General features: G+C 40.0%; 2 protein-coding genes across 2 annotated transcripts; both read right to left on the reverse strand.

Annotated features, from left to right (window-relative positions):
* Positions 1-1,350: 1,350 nt before the first annotated feature.
* irf8 (interferon regulatory factor 8) lies at positions 1,351-5,670 on the reverse strand. The gene is made up of 9 exons (XM_070833769.1): positions 5,600-5,670; positions 5,229-5,439; positions 4,611-4,794; positions 4,295-4,395; positions 3,992-4,049; positions 3,515-3,562; positions 2,978-3,370; positions 2,700-2,815; positions 1,351-2,518 (listed from the first exon to the last, which is right to left on the reverse strand). The coding sequence occupies exons 2-9, from the start codon at positions 5,397-5,399 to the stop codon at positions 2,321-2,323; spliced, it is 1,269 nt and encodes a 422-aa protein (XP_070689870.1). The 5' UTR covers positions 5,400-5,439; positions 5,600-5,670; the 3' UTR covers positions 1,351-2,320.
* A 2,176-nt stretch (positions 5,671-7,846) lies between these two features.
* On the reverse strand, positions 7,847-20,300 carry dusp22a (dual specificity phosphatase 22a). The gene is made up of 7 exons (XM_070834567.1): positions 19,989-20,300; positions 18,192-18,225; positions 17,399-17,481; positions 16,593-16,642; positions 13,075-13,149; positions 12,680-12,851; positions 7,847-9,285 (listed from the first exon to the last, which is right to left on the reverse strand). The coding sequence occupies exons 1-7, from the start codon at positions 20,007-20,009 to the stop codon at positions 9,094-9,096; spliced, it is 627 nt and encodes a 208-aa protein (XP_070690668.1). The 5' UTR covers positions 20,010-20,300; the 3' UTR covers positions 7,847-9,093.
* Between the last annotated feature and the right edge of the window lie 1,061 nt (positions 20,301-21,361).

The following is a 21,361-nucleotide window of genomic DNA, read 5'->3' on the forward strand; positions in this document are numbered from 1 at the left end:
ATATAATTTTTATTCAGGGGCCATTTATTGATGTATTTTTTACTTCATGTGAAATTTTTGAGTTTATATAAATTCGTTTGCATTTTAAGAATTCATATGAGCCAGGCTGTCTTTTAGTTTGGATTTCACCTTACAGTAATGATATATGTACAGTATACATGGCAGCCTTTGTAATGATCATTACAAACCCATGTCTTGCATTGGAGAACTGAAAATATTTCTTTGCGTCTGTGTTTATTTGTGTGTGTGTGTGTGTGTGTGTGTGTGTGTGTGTGTGTGTGTGTGTGTGTGGCTGTGTATCCACGTCTACATAAGGCTAAAATCCAATCATGTTGTATGCACTTCCCTGCCAGTTTTTGTCTCTATGTAACCAGTCTGATGTGTGAGTCGACAGTGTCATCTGTCACTTGGTTTTTAATGACCAACTGAGTAAGACACAGGAGAAGGAGACCAAGGGATGTGGTAGTCTCATTGTCAATAATTGAATCATTTGGCTTCACCTCTATTCCTGTTGCTCTGTTGTCCGAGAGTTTCCCTGCTCTCAGTGGCATAGATCCTTCTTTTAGTTTCATAGTGTTTTAGTTTCAACATTCCTAAGCCGCAGTAATAATCATTATGTGTTCATAGTAAATGAAATGTCTCAATAGTGGAGGAGTTCCCTCAAAATACTATGTTGTTGTCACAAGAGCGACAAAATAATAAGAGAACCAAGTGGCTTTTTAATCAAGATTTTCCTGATCAGTGTGAACTGAAGTGAAGTTTCCCTCAATTCTATGTTCAGGAATGACTCATTGTTCCAGACAATTTGACATTCAAAGTTCATATTATGACCTTTTCTGCCTGCACAAATTGTAGATTCATGTGAAATTTGCTTGAACATCTTCAACCTCACTGACATCAGTATTGTGTGCAGCCAAGCATTGTTAAAACTACAAAGGTTTTATTTCAAATTCAAATCGAGATCCTTAGAATCGCACTGAATTTGACTAAATTGGGAAAATGTGGAGGAAAATATGCATAAAGCATCTAGAAGGTTGTATTTTATGTAATGGTGCAAACATTAAAACAGTAGGCTGTTGTTGACTTGAATGTTTCATCCATGAAGCGTGATAGAAAGTCACTCAACCATTGAAACAAGCAGACAGAAAATATTGTCTATACACTGTGTAGTTTTCAAATGTTGTTACTGCCCACCTGATATGCACCAATGGTTTGTATTTATTTCAGTATAAGTTACAGAGATTTGCATGGGGCAGGCATGACAAATATTTGCCATTGTTGGTGTCAAAGCTACATTATTTTAGCCTTGTGTGGTTATGCTGTTATAGCAGGAGTGCAGAGCCAAGTTCATAGTTTTATGCACTGATTTTAATACTGTATAGATAAACTAAATGGGTAAAATGGCTGCCTGAAGAGTTGAAAATTGAAGCCATATGTAATATGAACATTAACATTTAGGAGTCCAGCATGGGCCCATCAGCCCAGTTTAGCAGTGCTCATACAATTGTGTATTGGTCACTTTAGTAATAATTCAACATCCACATTAAATAAAACAATAATATGATTATATAAAAAGACAACCAGGTGTATAGTTCAGTAAAAAAATGTTTACTAGAAATGCAGTTCACAAAAATGATGAAATAAAGGTCAAGTTAAACAGTCTGATAGTAAAACCTATCTGTAATTTAATGCCACATTGCATCTAAAATTCTATGAAATTTTTAGCAACTCGTATAAAGATCTTTTATTTACTGTAAAAAAACAGAGGGATATCTAACAAAATGTCCATTCGGTATCCAAATGGTCACCACATGAGGAAGAAACTCAATTGCAAAAACAGCAAAAGAAAAGACAATGCGTGTCAAAATAAAATTCAGTTGTGAGAACTAAATTGCCCTCATCCTATACAGTGTATCAAACTGTTGTCGTACCGCAAGTGAAGTTTGAGTAAGAGTCTTTGAAGATACATATGTGTGTGTGTGTGTGTGTGTGTGTGAGGAAAATTTGTTGAGCTGGATGATAACACCCTTGTAATTGTAAAGTAGACATTAGGCACAGAATGTTGGCGCTGTACGTATACATATATGAAAGCATGACTGATATACAAAACATTTAGGACATCCTAAAATGAAGAGAGTCATGTTGTGCATCCATTGTGATTGGTATGAATTTAAAAAGCCAAAACTAATTGCGCTACTGGCTTTTATCGGAATCCACCTTATCGGTGTATGTCAGGAAAATAAGGAATGTCCCTAATATGTTGTACATTCAGTCTAGTGCGCTCTGAGGAGCTCCTGGCAGGTGTGTTACAGCTCACAGTTCAGGCAGTGATGGGCATGTTGTCCCTGTAGCAGGCTGGCCTCTGGGGGCCGCTGTAGCTGCACAAGTCCTGGTAGATACGGGCCATCTGGTCACTGGCCACATTGTCAGACATCTCCAGGTTTGGGTTGTTGCAGTAGGGCTGGGAGCGTCGCACGTTCACGGCCTCCAGCAGGTGCTGGCAGTTCACCACAGTGATCTGCCGTGCGGAGAGGAGACAGAAAGATGCATTTTTATTGTCAGCATACAGAATTTGTAGCGATTCGTCTTTTTCTGTCTTTAGAAGGTGTCAAGACCCAAGTTTCTAGGTTGGAAAAAAATATTTGTGTCACTCTCTATCACTCAACTGTTTGAGTGAGTTAAGACTTGGCTGATCTCACCTGCACAATGATCAGTTTGCCCTTGGCACTGCTGAGATCAAGGAGCTCCTCTCCAAAACACAGAGTCACTGTCGGATCAGGAGCAGGAAACTGACCCTCCTGGTACAGCTGTAGAGCTGGAAAATATACATGAGCAGCTGTTTAGACAATCTCTGCAAGCTATCGATTCTTCTTTATAATGTTGCATGCTGGTCAGACTGATAAGAAATGTATGTGCTGTGCATGGATTTTGACTCTCATGAGCTTTCAAAAATAACTGCATAAACCTAGGGACTCACCATGAAGAAACCTTCCTGTGTCAAAAATCTTGACTACAGCATCCCTCTCAAGTTTAGAAGGCACGGGGCTGTACTGTGAGCCCACATCTCCCAGCCCGCTCCAGAAGACACGGCTCTGGCACAGCCTTTTAATGAAGATGCCCTCTTGGTTGGCACGGACCAGTACACCTCTCTCCAGGTGGCCCAGGAGCTTGTGAGTGACATTGCGCTGGCGTTCGTACTCAATGAGCTCAGCAGGGGGAAAATGAACACTCTGCATGCTGTCTGAGCTGTATAGGGCACCACGACCCAGGTGCTGTTGTGGGGAGATCCGGCAGCCTTCAGAATGACTAACCATCTGCGTGTGCATCAGCTTTCCTCCATAGTAGAAACTGATCAACATTTGGGAGAAAGCTGGAGAGGAGAATAATATAATGTCACAAAAATAATGCCATAATGCCAAAACCCTGTAATCCATTTGTGTTATTACTTTTGTTAATGCTTAACTATAGGTCTGATATTATTTATGACATTTTCAAGGATAACATAGATGATTACCTGAGCTAAGACTGCCTGATGGCAAAGGGTCCTGTTGCAGTTGGAAAGCTGTGAATTACAGGAGGAAGAGATGAGCTAAGGATCTTTTTTAACACAGTGGACACGACCACAGTGTCATGTCATTATTTTGCTGCATCATCAGAAATACCATTTCTTTAGCACGATCTCACAAAGACATAATCACCTTAGTCAGCAGACTTCAACAGGATGTTAGTCAATTTTTCCATTGCAGAATTCAACAGACAAGCAAATAACCTCTATTTAGCACCCACAGTTGCAGGGGTATGTCATTGAGCTTTCCACTGTGGTTATTTTCAAAGCTCATATCTCACTAAGACACAACAGTCACACTTGAGAGATGAGACAAAAGGCCATAGATATGCCTGGAAAGACTTATAGCCACAACACTGACTGAAGCTTCATTTAATCAGAGAAGTGTGAGTTGTTTTGCCAAATGGGTGGAAAAGGTTGTCTTACCGTTGACGCTGCCCTGAGACCAATATTCTGGACTGGCCTGGATACTGCAGCCTTCCTCCTGCAAAAAGAAAACAACATAAAAGGTGGTTGTCAACAATGTTGTGTACACCTCATAATTGTGAAGATGAAGCGGGAGTGTGTGCATGATCGATGCAACAAGTGTCGGAGGAGACAGCACAAGTGTGGCGATCAGAAAAAAAGTGATACAAAAGCTGAGTGGCAGCAAAGGCAAAGTGAGGTGAAAGAGAAAGAGAGGTGAGAAGTGAGATCTAATCAATGGTTTAAAGTGTGAGGTAGTCTCACCTCTTTAATGAGCTCCTCTATCTCCACAGGGCTGCAGTCCATGTCAGTGATATCGCCAGAGCTGGTGGTAGCTGCCAAGGCGATCACTGAGCTTTTGCCATCTGCGGGTGAAAGAAGAACATTATGACTATGCTCGCAGTACAAACATAGTGTTTTCCTGCCAAATTGTCATTTCATTCATAATCAGTGCGCAAGAATTCCATCATGCAACATGCATGACATTGGAAATTCTTATGACTATTTACGTTGGATAATAGAGACATGTTTTGGATGTTCACTAAAAATGTACACATAAACCACAATAACACAAACTCACTCTTCTGCTCTTCCTCGGGTACAATCCGGTAGACTTTATAGGGCTCAGAGATGTCCAGCTGCGACCTTTCTGTCACCTCCTCAAAGTCAGGGCTTTTATTCAGGGCACAGCGCAGTCTGGTCTTCCACGTCGCAGGTTCGGCCTTGTCCCCCTCCTTAAACTTGCCTTTAAACACAGCCCAGGCCTGTGGATGGAAGGATCAAATATTAGATTTGGTATTGTGTTGGACAATTGTGTTTATTTTTCAACTACCTGAATTTACAATATTTTACCATACTGCGTCGCACATTTGTGTTATTTCTGTTCATGCAATTTTAGATACACAGTTTTGGTATGAAAGTAACACTGAAGCTTTTCTCTGTATTATAACTATAGCTCTATCACTCTTTTAAAGAACAAAATGTGTTTGAGTTAAAAAGTTTTACATGTTAAAAACAAGTAGAAACAATAGCACTGAAAGGTCTGAATGTTCATTTCCATCTGGCCACAAAAGAACCAGACTTGAAGAAGCGCTGAACACAGCCATCAAGATTCTTATATTATCAGGGTTTGGTTTTACGCGCAACGCTGCGTAAAACCAAACGTGCGTGAAACTACGGCACGGCAGTGCAGTCAGACCTTAAAAATGGATGCGTCTACTTCTTGGTTGTAATCCTGTTTCCCTGCGTGTTTCCATGGAATCCGGAACAAAGTGCGGCTTTCATCCTCCCACTGGAGTCCACAGTACTGCGCGCTCTGAATCTGCTCGATCAGCCACTGTTTCAGTCTCCGACCTCCCGTGTTTGACATCTTGACGAAGAAAAGTCGTGTATGGATTGTTCACTTTTACCTAAGTGCGGGGGATATGATTCACAACAGTATATAGAATATTACTATTTACTTTTATGTGAGATATCATAATAATTATCTCTAATAAAGGCAAAAAATATATAACTTGTGTTCTACAACTTTCACCGTTTATGATAAAAAGCAAAAATAAAAGCACTTACAGTTTGACAAGCAGCTGAGCTCTTGGCCCTGTGTGTGATATCCTGAGATGCTGGAAGATGTCTCAGTGTCTGATTAAGTAAAGTGACTTCTCACCCACACATGCCTGTCAAGTGTATTGCTTCGTGTTATGAATGAAATAGAGATGATTTGACAACGCTGCTTCCTTCTGCCCAATGAGTGAGTTCGAGCGTCGCTGCGCCGGCCCATTCCGGAAGAGATGTTCTTCTAAGCGTTGGCATTTACAAGAAATGGTCTGACATAGCAAAGGTTGTTAAGTTGCTGCCCACGCCAAAAGCTACGCAAACACGGAGCGCTGAATAAATCCGGAGAGTCACAAGTTACCTTGTGCTTTGGGGGATTTCTGTCCGTCCCGCGCCCACTCAGCGATTAGAAACCAAAAGTTATTGTGCAGGTAGAGGAGCTTGTTGTGTGTATGATGGAGAAGTAGACTGATTCCACTTGACTAAATCCTCTGGGAGATCTAATATCAAATATGATAAGTGGAGATTTTTAGAATAATATCTGATATTGGGACCAAAAATGGGTCGACAGGGGACTAAGTAATAAAGCCACATAATCTTTCTATCCACCAACTTCATGGGCTACTAATAGAAGTCCATGGACCAAACGTAACGCTATCCACGTCATGGATATATTGTTTTGTGCTCCTCATTTACACGAACTATCTATCCATAACTTAACATTCCTGTAATATTCTTTTAGGGCTGTTATAGAAACAATTAGTTGGTTGTCAAATATTTTGACTGAATTATAATTGAATAATTGTTTGTCATTCTTCAAGCAAAAATATCATCACATTCCCATGTTACAGCTTGTCAGTTGTGATGATTTGCTATGCTCAGTCTGATGTGATGTTTAAACTGTTGATTGGACAAAACAAGCGATTTGAAGACATCAGCCTGGGAAATTATAAGAAGCAAGAAGCAGTTTTTTTTTTTTTTACAATTTTCCAGTTAATCTACAGATCAAGTGATCGTGAAGATAATTGTTAGTTGCAGCCACAGACTGATGATTCTGCTGTTACATGTATAGTGACCAATACCAAAAAATAATATCTATTTCTATTATTTTATCAATTGTCAAAAAGACCTGGAAACAAGATTCATTTGTTTCACTTGACTAACTTGATAATTGGTAATTGATAATTAAACAGATTATTGTGAATTTATGAAAGTCTCCTCATCGTTCAAACTGCAGTATTGTCCTTTGCTAAGTTACCACTTCTCAGGATGTCCTGCCAGGAATTAGCTAGTCTGAACATGTCTACACCTGACCACGCACATGTAGGAAAGCCGAGTCACAGTCAATATTTTTCTGGAATGAAAGGCAAGAAAATAACCACATAAAAGCAGTGGGAATAATATGCAGATAAACTACATATCAGTTAAAGGGATTTGTAATTTACAGGCCAAAAACTGGAGATACACATATGCCAACAGTGGAGTTGATACAGATGCGCTGACTTCCCCACAGAAATACATTCCAAGGAAAACAAGTGAAATTGAATTGCCTGGAAGACTTTTGGAGAAAAAAACGGATGTTTTTCCAGTACTTTCAAAGGAAGCATTCCAGATAATGTTCAGTAGCTTAACAATTAGTCATCATGTGGGACTTAAGCTGAAGTACGAAGAAATAGTAACAGTGATATTAATTAAGGTGGGCCTACAGGACAATGTGTTTTTATGTGACTAGTAGTAATATTCACATATACACTTTGACCTCCATTGTATGAGATAAGAGTGACACAACTGAGCCTTTGGAAAACAAGACTTTCCCCCCTGAAATTTGACCACATGGACATTAAGTAAAACTTTGAAACACTAACTAACTTCCTCATTTCTGTCTTTCATAAACATACAAGTCTTTACTTATTTTAATGGAGCTGCACACCCGGAGGCTTGTGGTGTAAAGCAGTGTGGTTATCAATCTGCTTCATGAGACAAGCAGCAGATCTAAAAGTCATTTTCTCCGCCCAGGATTTCTTTTACTTACGCACAGACACATACCACAGTGCTGATAGTATGCATTTATTAGTATTTCCACTTTTTTTTTTTGTCAATCACTGCATTTTATTATAAAACACAAAAACAAATCAGAACATCATAAATATGCAATTAAAACAATCAACTGTAACCATGAATTCATAACACACATTACCCTAAAAATTAGCTTTGTGACAATAAATCAGTGTCAGTGAAATCAGGAAGACTTAAGCATTTGGACGGCAGAGATCCTTCATGTGTAGTTATAGTTTTACTCAGAAATACTTCATGTAGCTTCCCAATTGAACCTGTTAAGTATTACTTAAAGAAACATTTTGCCTGTTTTGAAACATACTTCATGCCACTCCTAGTTGCATGTTTTTAAATGGCCATGGTATGCACAAGTGTTCTCTACGTCTCTGTAGCCAAGTGACGCAACCAAGTTTAAGAATAAATCCTACCCCTGGCTTATCTGTTATCAGTTGATGGTGGAGTTTGGCTGTTGTACTATTCTTCTTTTGTCCTCTGTCTCTGATAAGAGATAACTGAGCAACAGTTTTGTTGGCTGGGACAGAGTTGCTGAGAACTGACAGATCCAGCGTACAGCTTTCCATTATTCACTGATATCAATTCATGATATGTTCCTCTGTGGATTGTTGGTGTTGTGTTTCTTCAAAGATGAGCCAGATAAAAGAAAGAAGTGCTAACTGGAATGAAAGAACAGTATCCAACTGCGTGTAAACACATGCTGTTTTCTCCATGTGCAGTGATGTGCAACAGTCATTTTTTATTGTTGTTATAACATCTGTACGTTTCCAACACCATGACCATTGTTTGCTTATTGCGTGTTTAACTGGTACAAGTGATGACAAGCAGGTGTGCTTGATTTCAGTAGGATTATAAATAATGACACATTTTATGTCGTCAGCTGGCAAGCGTGCTAACTTCCCGAGCTGCAGTGTTGACCAAAGAGTTCATAATGAAGAGCCTGCACAGGACTTTAAAGTGGTACATGTCAGAATAACTGTCAGAATAACTGGCATGTGGGCATCCACAAAATTTGAGACAAAATGTTCCTTTAAGATAGCATTGATTAGTCACGTGTTTAAGGCTACCGAGCTGAACATTACAGGTGTAAGGACTTCACATGGATGTATAGTTTATTCATCGTGGCTAAGGTGCTGAGGTGTTTAGAGTAAGGCGTCTGTGAGCACCGATACCCCCGTTATGGCTGCACTCAGTAAAGGGAGCGTGGGGAAGAGTCTGCAGCCCAATTCTAAATCAACATCCATTCCTTAAAAATGACTAGACAGATGAAAATTAAGTATAAAACGTACACTTTTAATTTATCAATTTGCTTCCAGAGTTGTACAAAGGCCTTTAAGTCAGATAAAACTTGGGGTTGATTTAGAATTGAGTACAGAACAATAGCTACTTCCATTAAGAGACACCATTAGGCAGGACTTTGGCATGGCCAGACGGCCCATGTTTCAGCTGCTGCCTTCAGGAGCGTCAGGGTTGGACGGCATAGCACAGACACCTACACCTTGATTTATCCAGCGCTGGTCTGCTCCTCTCCTCTGGCTCTCCTGTTGCTCTGTGTACTGGCTCAGGAGGGCGCCCACCTGCTCCTGGTCATGAAAGGGGCTGGGACGGAAACTGGACCGTAACCATGCTCGGTACTGAGGACAAGAGCATAGACAGTTCAGGTACTTTCCCCTGCTGTTAATCTACACAACAAAAATGGCCATACAGGTCTTTGAAATGTGGTAACTTTTTCAGACCGTGTCCAATTGTGGACCTAAATATTGTATCTGTTTGTCTCCACTTGAATTGTCAAATGATGTAATCTGTGTCTTGGGTCTGCTTGCCATGAAGTCACACATCTTAGCTTTCATAAGCATTGAGTTAACCTCACCACATTGGATACGAGTGGATAGAGCTTTTGGTGCTTAACAGCTAAATCAGTTTCTTAGATTCAAATCTTTCTTTTATGAAGACACTTTCTTAGCACACAAAACACAACTGTGAGTGCAAAGTTAATTTTATAGTTTTAACTTAACCCGATCGAAGAGGGAAATACAAAATCTACATTGTGAAATAATAATCCCTGTATTTAGTTTCTTGTCAGTAAGCGGTGATGAAGAGCAGAGTAGACAGGTGGGAGGAGAAGGCAGGACAGAGAGCCCTTTGATGAAACACTTCTTAGGAACAGTTGGCTCTCTGCAGACATTTCCACACAGTCTCCTGGGAATCAGGATTTCCCCAGAACTACACTCAACACAAACACTCAAACTTCTCTTTTGGTTTAAGGAAAATCTCCAATTTAAAAAGATTTAATTTACTGTTATGTCTCTTATCTTGGAAATGCATGGACCATTAAACTACCAACTAATGTGTACAACAACACAGCCTAAATCCAGGTGTATGAACCTTCATGATAAGAGAATCTGACAGGATCAGACCAGATTATGGAAGAGATATGCCCAAATTCCCCAAAAGGATAGTAACAAACTTGATGACATCGCAGCACATAACAAGTTGACAACAACTATAATTCAGGTGTGAAGTCTTTGTTGGAAGCAAAATTTTGTGATTTCAAGAGAAATGTAACAACATCTAACAAATTTCGAAGGAGAGCAAGAGTCCCACAAATGTATTGATGCCTTACTGAGAAGTGTGAAGACCACTTGCAGCTGGTGAGCTGATAGCAGTTGGCAGGTCTTACTTTCAGACAGACAGATACTAAAGTATATACAATTTGTCTGTAAAGCTATTTATTCATAAATATTACATTAATATTCATTGTCACTAGAATGCAGACTGAGCTTGTTTTAGATGCTGCAGCCTTCCTTTACCTGTAGAGACTTTCAGTGTCAGTTTAAGGACACCAGCTGGTCAAAAATGTGAGGAATTGCAGTTTCGCAAATGATGTCCAGGAGTTTTTTGTGCAATGCCTTTTTTTTTACGAAATACCATGAAGTGAAAGTCACTCTGAATGTAATGGATCCATCTTCCTAAAATTGGTGTTCTCATTCTCATTCTCAACCCCAAAATCAAAACAGTACAGCACTGACTCATAACACCAACACAACTGTAAAAATGAGTAAAGAATCAAAAGCATAGTATAAAGATAACAATGATAATCTCACTGATATCAGGTGATGTGCAAGATTCATTGTGATTTAAGATTTACCTTGAATAAGAAAATGAAACATGTTAGAAGATGCAGAGTGCTCTCAACTCTACCACATCAGAACAGACTGAGAGTGAAAATGTAAATTTTGATGTCAAATGTATCAAGATCAAAAGGAGATAGCACTAAAGTCAGGTAAAGAAAATTTGAATCAGGTATGCTAGAGCAGGGAACCATCTAAAACACGCAGGGTAGGTGGACTCCAGGACCCGGACGGGGAAACACCGTGTTAGATCTTAGGTAATAACCTTGAAGTTATGACAAAAGGTGAATTTGAGGCACATGGTTTACTGGGCCCAGGCTCATAGACGGTTAGATAAACAATCATTTAATTAAGTAAATGCACTATATTTAATGCAAGAAGCATTAATGAGATGGCCCTTATCATTCTCGTCTTTGCAAATGTAGTGAAAGGAAAAAAATACCCATTTATAGAGGATGGTCACAGGATGTGTTTTCCATGCCTTGTTACTATGGTGCTGTGAAAGTAAACAATGTTACTGCTGCATCAGTGACAAAACTATACATCATTTTCAAATGTAATTGAAATGAAAGGCAAATGAAAAGCACAGAGAACCCATTTCCTCTGAAATCCTCGAAATCAGTGCAATATCTACAAAGAGTGAACATTTTTTTCAGTCATGTTATGTTGCAAGATGCTGACAGTAATACAAAACACGTGATGAGCAGTACCAAGCTAATGCAATCCCAGCAAACCCCCTGCAGTTCCCCTTCTCTACTCAATGGCTGGGTCAGTGCCATTGAAATGGAATCACATGCAAGTTGCCTTCAATTACTAAAATGCTGCAAAAGGTCTTCTTATTGTTTTCAATGGTTTGAGTCAGTATTTTTAAGGCAAGCAAATGTGCACCTGTCATATATTCTCAGGTACATTGCTCAGCATTCTTTCTGTATGAAACTAAAATGCTCCAAACCAGGAAGTTTAAAGTAATATTTCCTATAAGTGGTGATATTCTCCAAAGTGAAAGTAGACATATCAAAACTATCAGCATTACAGGGCAGGACTTTGTCACTTAGATTGCGGGATCATGGATTACATACTCTAAAAGTCTCCCCACTATCAAATAGCAGAAAACCACTGTAAAGATTCCCACAAAGTTAATATATCATAAACATGTTTGCAATAAGTGGACCACTTGTTCTGAGTTAATCTAAGATTTAAAATTTTGAACAAATTATGATTTTTGTTTTCATGTCAAATGAAATTACATAAATAAAGTAAAAATATCATAAATATGTATTATGTTTTATAGGTTGAATAACTGCGCCATAACTATTTGTTTGCACAAAGGTCTCCTGAGCTCTGGGGATTGTTAAACCATTTAAAAGAGCAAGATGGGCACACTTGTTTATTTGATGCACAAAGCATAAGTCAAAGATCGGCACTTTTTATAGCGGATTTAAATCTGAAACAACCTGATAACCTGGACCAGGTTAAGTTTGCAGAGTAAGTTACCGTGGTGATCTAAGATTAAAAGAGAACCATCTTCCTGTCATTGAAAACATGTCATACCTCGCTACCCCATTAATCTCGTTTCATAGTACACCCCTTTGTAACAAATTATAAAAACAATACACAGAAACAATCCCGCATTGGAAAGCCCACTATAACTGTCAGGTATATCATGTTCCATGACAACCAGGGAGAGATTATTAACCGTTAACAGGTTAACCACATGTGCAGTGTGATGGTTGTATGCGTCATATCCTGTGAGTTCCTGTGTCTGTCTAAGTGTCTTTGAATCCCAACACATAACATACAGAATACTAATACATTGTAGAGTGACTGCTAGAGAAATGCCAGTGAGCAAAAAACAAACATAACACCTTTCTGCCTGTGTGTTCCTTCATGTGTTTACCTCTGAGACTTGTGTCGTCTGGTACTCCTGCAGCTGCTGCTGGAAGCCGTAGTTTGGGCCAACAAAGGAGCGTACAGCCTTAACCGCAGACAGGCACTCCTCCCAGCTGTAGTGGGTCACAGTCATCAGGTAGGCCACCACCATGGTAGTGCTGCGGGACACACCTGCAAGACTGGGGCAAAGTGCTTGGTCACTGTCTCAAAGAAAACAGACGTTTACCACCTTATTTCTTACTAGTAATAGGGAAATCACAGGGCCTATGGTGAAAAAATGCCTAAAACTAACCACTTATTCATTCTTCTCAGGCTTGTTTTTGGTTGTATCGTTTGAGGCTTGCTTTGACACCCTCAGATGCCAAGACAGAGGTGGTTACAGCTTTAGACACACAAACCTACCAGTGAACGAGACAAGATCCACCGTTCAGGCGACATTCATGGATGAAGCTGATGCACTCTTTAAAATGCTGTAATCTGTAGAGAAAAAAAACACACAAATAACATAAAAATCACGTTATATTATATTATTACTTGCTACTTTCAAAGCATAGCACACATTTTTCTGTGTATGCAGAGAAATGTATGTATCCACTGCAAAATATAGAAGCAAATGTTTTGAATCAAGAATAACATTAGTGCTATTGCTCATCAAAAAGGAAACTAGCTTGCTTTTACTAAGGAAGAGTGGTATGAGGGTCCTAAAGCTGAAAATAGATAACACATTATAGGAAATGAGAAAGGACACCTTGAACTGAAACTCCTGCTGAGGCCCTAACTTTGTGTTTGCAATAGGTTGCTGAAACTGTGATAACATGATACTCCTCTGATTTTGACTGTAGAATCTGCAGGTAACTCACAAATGTAGCGAGAAGTACCTGGGGGGGTTGATTTGATAGATTTTTGTTAGCTCTAAGAAACAGACATGTTACAGAGTGGTGATTTTTCTTTCAACTATTCCAACTTGTCATGTGAGAAAAAGGCCGGGTCTGCTCAAACAGAGAGTCTGTGGTAGACCAGAGCACAGACAGCAGGGACAGACAAGGGAAGTAGCTGTCCTCGTTTTTGTCTATCTGCAAAATTACATCAGTTTCCAGCATTCATTTATTCTGTGACTAAAAATGATCGAGTGAATCATTTTAACTTAACAACAAAAATATAAAGAATAACATGCCTTATGGTGGACTCATGTTTGCACGTTTCTGTCCTCCAAAAGAATAGGACTCTTGTCAAACATGAAAACCAACAAAAAAAAAGCTAAAGAGCTAAAAAAAAAAAAAAAAAAACACTAAGAAGCCCAAACGTAGAACACAAACAAACAAAAAGAGAAATATCTGTTTTTTTTATATAAGATGTCAGAATGAGGGTCTTCTTTGAAATAAAAACGAAGACAAAACAACCGCTCCTCAAATATCCTACTTATTCACTGTCAGGAAACACTGATGGTGTTTTGCATAATCAAGAAGTGCATGGCTGATAGCCCTGTCTCCTGAGGAGCAGATGCTGGTTACTCAATAGCAGACTGAATAACAGACTGGGGCTAAAATAGATTGGCTGCTACTTTTCTCTTTCCTCCTTCCTGAGATCCAAACTCCTCTTTAAAAGATGTCTCCTCAGCACTTCCTAGCACAGAGGTTTCCGGCAGTCTTGTTTAATATGCAGAAAATTAGCGTGTGACAAAGATTTGAGGTTTTAACCAGCTGAACCCAGAGAATAATAGCCAAACAAAAATAAGTTGGTGAACTACTGTACGTTTAAAATGCAAAAAGAACATCTGCAATTCTATGTATGGTGAAATTGTGTTTAAAATAATTATACTGGTAGGCACAAGTTGCAGTTACAGTTACAAGTTGTTTAGTTACAACTAAAGTGCACCACACAAATGCATATCTCATTTTGGAAAAGTATGATGCAAATGAGTTTACACCTTCATGGTCAGTGCACAGTGTGCATTAAAACCATTGCAAGCTTGACAAGAGAACGTTCACAAAGTAGGGGAATCCCTGGCCCTCCACTAACATGTATATGTCCATGTTGGCTACTATAAACCCACATTTAAGGCAGTGAAATATTTTGTATTAATTCAGAGGGTGCTGACATCACATCACTGCCATTGGTGTCCATTCCAAAGTAACCTTGGCAACATCAATGACAAGATGGCTAAAAAGAGCTAAGACATCAAGGCAATCTTGATCTGTGTTACTGAGATTTAACATTTATTAGGCCACTCATCACCCACCACATGCCTGACGATCTAAGTACAGACAGAAGAGCTTTAAGGAAGTTTAAGGTTTTTCAGACAGCTTCAAGCTGCTACAGTTGCTCCAGAAAACCAGAGCCTGCATGAGAACGATGGTCCCTGCTGTAGACTTACACATGGGAGGGGCCATCAGACCTGACCACAGGGGCTCCCTGGTTGAGCATTGTGAGGTGTCGGTTGGCCTCACCATTCCCGTCAGTCAGACCAGTGATTGTGACAGAGGGGTTTATTAAAGCCCTGGGTGGTCGAGGCCAACAGCCAGATGTCACACCAAAGTTTCCTTCCTCTGCTGCCTGAGGGAAGGACACTTGATTGCGACAGTGGAGGTCAGACAGCTTCAACCCAACTCCATCAGCGACATCAAACCAAACACTAATCCTTCATTCTACTAAAAAAGCAGTAGTTCCTTTTCAAACTTCAGGCAACTTCAATAAATCACAGATGAATTAACTCAAAGTCACACTCAGGAGCACTGTCTGGGAACAAAGAGTTGGATGTCCTAAATCAGGCCAAAAAACCTCAAACTTGTTTTCATTATATTCATATATGAACTCTGCCTTAACTTACAGTCTAGCAGCAGCCCTGTGCACGGTCATTTTTCTGATCATAGTGGATTGGCCTTTGAATCAGGAAATTTTAATGAACAATTTTGAATTGAAAAGTCCTCTTAAAAGACTTTATAACCCATTTGACAACAAGGTCAAGTGTTCAGCCTGAATTCAACCAGGCAATAAGGGAATCACCAGGACGGCATTACGCACTAGATATTTATCTAACTCCTCTCATCTGTGCAATAAACCTCACCAGCCAGTAGAAGGCACCAGTGCAACAACACAATCCCACAGCAGCTCCAATACAGACGCCAAAAGTGGGTCGTCTACAAGGCCGCTGTGTTTTGCATTGATGCTTCTTTTGCTTGTGTCGAGTGATTAAAGCAGAATTACTATTTCAAAGCTTGCAAGAGGTCAAAGACCCTACGTAGAAATCAACATAGATGCGATGACTAATCGGTGCGTTAGCGATGGCTACAAGGGCGGAGGGACAGCTCATGCCTCTTTCAACACCGAGTCTCCCTCCTGATGAACAATGACACATTGAGCGCACTTACTCCATTTATCTGTCTCTCTCCTTCTCTCTCACGCAGTCACACAAACACAGAAAACAAAAAAACTCTTACCAGTGCTCAATCTTAAGGAACCTTACAAATCAATTTAATATTGCAGGGTCTACTTTTTCATCAAGTTGAGATGAACATAACTGATAAATCATTTGAATAAATTCAGAGCCACTTTGCCATCTAGTATAATTCTTAAATTCAAGCACTCACAGTATAAATTAAACATGCAATTTTTAGTAGTAAATGTCCAAAAACTACCATGTGTTAAAGCAATTAAAAAAGTAAATTAGTCAGTTTTTTCTAAACAATCAAAAACCATCATCTAATCTTTGTAACAATTTGCATTGGGGATGTCACACCCTTGGGCCACAAACTGGAGGGTAAAAGTGTTGAAATAATAATGCATGACTCATCCGTGTTTGAGAAAGTCACATGGACAAGGACATTTAAAATCTGAAGTGCCATTAGTACATCTGATTTTGTCTAAGCGTGTGTGTGTGTGCGTGTGTGTGCGTGTGTGTGTGTGTGCGTGCGCTCACTTACAAGTTCTGGCTGGAAGCATCAGCTGCATGAATACAAAGGTACGTCATGTCCTGAAAAACAAACAAGAAAAACTGTATGTTTGTGTGGATGGAACCACTATAAATAAAATTCAAAAAGAAAGTCATATCTGAATGTTACCGGTAAAGCTTCACCTCTATTCATATTAATGGCAAGGCAAGGTAAGTTTCGCCATGTGAGCCCTCGCCAGGCATCCAGAACAAACTTCCTTACTAAATGTTTAGTAACAGGCTCTATTTTGTCTGTATTTTTCTAGTCGCTGAATATAGTTCTTTACTATTAATGCTTTCTGTGGGTTAGCTTTGTTTAAATTAATGCAAAGCCAATACACATACTGAACTCATTGTTCAAGGCAAGCACGAGAATCTTGAATTTGTCCGACACTATCCTGTTACAAATATCAGTCTGTGATGTGTACTATTATTTAAACAACTCACAGACCACAGTATTGAAAAAACAGATTTACTATCCCTAAATTCTTATTCAAATTGTTAAGTTGACTCATTGTCATTGTCTGATAATTACAGCAGAGTTGTGGTTAAAGACACTTCACGTTATTTCTGATATCATTAGCTCCTGTCCCTTAACACACACACACACCACTCAGCATATGAACTGACCAGCCCAGGCGCAAAACTCTCTTGCTCCAACCGTAACTCATCACCACCCCCAGCTGGCTGACAGTGCACATCACATCAGTGTATGTACACTCATAACAAAATCTCCAGGTAAATTTCCATGGGGAAGTACAAACAGTTTGACCCAGACAACATGGATTTCCCACTAACCTCAAACACGGGCTTTGCATTGTTGTACACAGACAGGATGTGGGTGATGCCATTCTTAGACAGACTTTCTCTGTTTTCTGCATCTGGGACAAGGAGAGAGGAACAGAACAGATCTCACCAGAGTCTTGTCAGTGAATTTCCAGCCAACAAATGTGACCTGTTGTATTGCATTCTGCTGCAACGGCAGGTCTGTGAGCTGTTTACTGTCCTGCAACATCATGGTACAATCATCACTGGTACAGTTAGGCCTGTGGTCACTTGCTCCTGTCACTTGAACTAATTTTAGCCATTATGCTCGTGCCATCATGTGGAGTCATTATGGCTGCAGCTAAACTTAGAAAGCGGCAAACACCACATTAGCTGGGAAGGGGTTGTTTCAGGCCAGACTAAAAACTGTCAACTCTTTATTTATGTGAAGCAACACCTTCCAGCTTCTTTACCAACAAGGCATTTGTGTCTCTTTACTCTGAAACTTATGTTTGATAGAAGAACAATTGACAGCTACAAAATATTAAGTTTGAAAGTTAAAACCTTGTGCTACCTTGTGTTCTGTTGTTGTATATGGCATGACACTTATAACCAATAAAATAAAGCAATATGTGTCAGAATACTAATGATAAATTCTACTGTTTTGTATCCCCCCCCCCACACCTTTCATTCCAACATGCATTTATGACCTATGATAGTGACTTTCTGCCTTTGGTACTGAAAGCCTGCCTCGACCCAGCTGTGTGCGTAAGCATCAGAATTACAAGCATCAAATCAAGTTATCATAATATCATGCTTGTCTTACCTCTTATGTTCCCCAGGTAGAGTCCATCGACAACCTGTGAAGCAGCAGTCACAGACATTTTGCATTTAGGTTAGATTTTCATTGCAGTCCAGCTTCAAAAGCTTCACTTGAAAGGAACAAGTGTCCCGGGTTGAGCCAGATTGGATTTAAGGCTTAAGGCTTAAGAACCGAGTACAAGCACAGGAAACATTCCCTGCAGCCATACAAGGCCTGAAGCAACGATGCATGATTATCAGGACAAAGTGATGAGTGGCACGCAGCCATTAAGTGTTCCTGTGCAACTTTGATACGAGTACCGTGAAGCAACAGTTGTCTGAAGATAGCAAACTGCTGAATTCACATTAACACAGTGTTTTGCACAGCCTGCACATCACTGCGGCAATTACGAAATACAGATGATCAACTTATCTGCTTATGCTTCTTCAGATGAAATTAACATGTACTGGTTTTAATTTAATAACACGGGTTTCAATGGGACATTTGGTAAACATCTATTGTTAAAATGTCATGTCATTCTTTGTTAACAAACTAGTATACTGGGAATCAATGTAATGATGCATGTCAGCAGTGAACTCTCTCCCAACATTGAAAAACGTAAATGGGAATGTCAGAGTATCATAACTGGGCAGGCAGATACAAATGTTGAGCAAAATTGACTTGATCCTCAGAGCGTCTGATCAGAAGGTCAGAGGTCAGAATCAGCCACAGGAGGCCAGGGATAGACTAAGTGCCTTGCTTTTGGGCACTGCAATCCTCCAACCCACTGTACCAACCTGCTGTGTGGAGTATTGTCATTTGTATGTACAATAATGCAGTTATATGTACAGATATGTATAGAGTGCATTGTGACAGCTTAAAGTTTTTGACATAGGTCAAATATGCACCGTTATGCTGTAAATGAGGCACTGTGGTGCTACGAAGATGCACCGGCCTACAGATCATATTCTCTAAACATAAGGTTCTTGTTCGGTACAGACCCCAGCTAAACTCATATCATCATTTCTAGGTTTTAATCAGTGAAAATGAACAAAAATGACCATTCCCACTAAAACGGTGACTCACATCGCAATTGCGGTAATTGTCAAAACAACAGAAGAAACCTCCGAAAGAGCAACAGAGAAAGGATCCCTCTCCCAGCACAGACATGCAACAGATACTGTGTGTACAGAACAGACCGGCAAAAATCACAGACAATACAAATTATAATAATGACAAAGGGTGCCTTTTCAGTGGAGAAAATGTGATGCGGTGTGCTCACGAGCTGCTTTAAAATGGAGAAAACGTGTTAAAGAGCTCTCTAGCGTGCCCTTCCAGAAGATTAAACGCAATGCAGCGCCACAGAGGCCTCCCTGCGTGCTAGAGAAGGGTTAGTAACCATTTCACCGTAAACGCATCATCATTTTGATGCTTCACCACATGCAGCTGGTGTCTCGTTCATTTTTCCTCACCCCTGCCCCTGAGGCAGCCTGAGTCCGCCCCTGCCCGGTAGCCTCAGTGATGGCTGCATTTCAGAACCAAATAGATGTCTCAACCCAGGAACAGCTACGTCCTGATCTGAGCTGTGTGCACATCACTGAAACATTAAAAAAAGTGGAATTATCTCGTCCAACCAACCTGAATTATTTGGTTTGTTTACAGTCAGTGTGCATCAGTGTGGCGCGGTTAAAAACATGTGACGTGACTGATGGACGTAAAGACAGACGCGCTGCTCATCAGATGCACTTTGTAGAGTTTTACCTCAAAACTGCTACAAACAACAACGCGGCGCATGAACGTGCAACAAAACCAAACGCCTACCTTATTCATTCCGTTGCCCATGATGACTTCGAACCAGCCTGCGAGGAGCCACAAGACTTAAATATCTAGAACTGCTCCGACGTGTTTACATGGACTTTGAATCCACAACGCTGACTGACCTCCCACTCACTGAACACCCTTCGCTTGAGTCGCTGTGTTCGTCATGTTATTCAAGAACATCATTGATTTTTCCTTTACCGCGCCTAAATAAAGCACTGTTGTGAATTCAGCCTTCACCTCGCCTCGGCTAGAACTACAGTTCCGTCATGCTGTATCGTCTTCCGGATTGTTTTGACGTGAAACAACTGCAGCTGCTGCTTCATCCGGTAAGTGACATCACAGCAGATCAGCTGGACGATCCGGCGGCCTTCACCCTCAGACGGAGGCACAGCACAGGCAGACCACACACACACACACACACACAGATTTAGACATGCGCATTTTATGAGGAAAGCATAAATCCTATATGCTACCCACCCCCTATATGCTTGTTTGTTTAACATTGACTAACACGACGACTAAAGCCTGTTTTTTCACTAGCAAATAGTTCAGTTCAAGCATTCATCACTACCACACAATATACTTCAATACCAGGTATGTTGTTATTGACCATTATTGACACAGTTATTGGTCTTTGCATTGGCAACGTGTATAACCAGGGCAAAGGGGGGAAATAAATAGCCTGCACATGTTTGGGAGATGAAGTCCAGGGAAAGACAGCATGCAATGGACTCCCTGCTGCTGCTAGGGTTATTGCTTTGAGTGCACGGTAATAACTGAATGGGCTCAGTTGTATCTGCATTTTTACGGAATTTCTCTCATCCAGTCTCTGGTGGCTGATTAATAAGGGGACATGAGTCAAAAGAGACATTGGTAAGAAAATACCATATACTATAATGGTTGGGGGGACAAAAGTTGAATTAACACCCATAGGTATAGTTCATTTTGATTAAAATTTTTGATTATATTTTGATTACATTCACTGATCTACATTTACAATCATACTTACACAACATAGATTTGTCAGGGACTTGCGTTCATAAACAAGAGTAACTGAAAGTTTTCTTTGAGGACCAGTGCAATGTGAATCTGGCCACCTGGCTAAAATATTTTTTTTTTTTTTTTTTTTTAATTTTCCATGACCCCAGTCACTCATTAACCCATAAACTGATCAGCAGTTAAACCTTAAGAAATAGGTAAATAGTTAATGCATCTAATCTGCTGTTGCTAACACAAAAGAGAAATTCTATAGTCAGTTTCACCACTAACTTAAATAAAATAAATAGAATTCAGCTTCTTCTTTGTAGGAAAATGCCTGGGACCAAATGCCCATGAAGTAGTGTATGCAACAGATCACATAAATAAAAACATCA

Source organism: Pempheris klunzingeri, chromosome 1 (assembly GCF_042242105.1).
Source record: "Pempheris klunzingeri isolate RE-2024b chromosome 1, fPemKlu1.hap1, whole genome shotgun sequence".
NCBI lineage: Eukaryota > Metazoa > Chordata > Actinopteri > Acropomatiformes > Pempheridae > Pempheris > Pempheris klunzingeri.

What these genes read in the sequence shown, in the direction of transcription:
- dusp22a (XM_070834567.1), bottom strand. Translation starts at nt 20,009, where the DNA reads ATGGGCAACGGAATGAATAAG. An exon ending in CTACCTGGGGAACATAAGAG is followed by an intron (nt 17,482 to 18,191) that starts GTAAGACAAGCA and finishes TCCTTGTCCCAG; the next exon opens with ATGCAGAAAACAGAGAAAGT. An exon ending in GGATCTTGTCTCGTTCACTG is followed by an intron (nt 12,852 to 13,074) that starts GTAGGTTTGTGT and finishes ACTTTGCCCCAG; the next exon opens with TCTTGCAGGTGTGTCCCGCA.
- irf8 (XM_070833769.1), bottom strand. Translation starts at nt 5,399, where the DNA reads ATGTCAAACACGGGAGGTCGGAGACTGAAACAGTGGCTGATCGAGCAG. An exon ending in ACCCGAGGAAGAGCAGAAGA is followed by an intron (nt 4,396 to 4,610) that starts GTGAGTTTGTGT and finishes TTTCACCCGCAG; the next exon opens with ATGGCAAAAGCTCAGTGATC. An exon ending in GTCTCAGGGCAGCGTCAACG is followed by an intron (nt 3,563 to 3,991) that starts GTAAGACAACCT and finishes TGTAATTCACAG; the next exon opens with CTTTCCAACTGCAACAGGAC.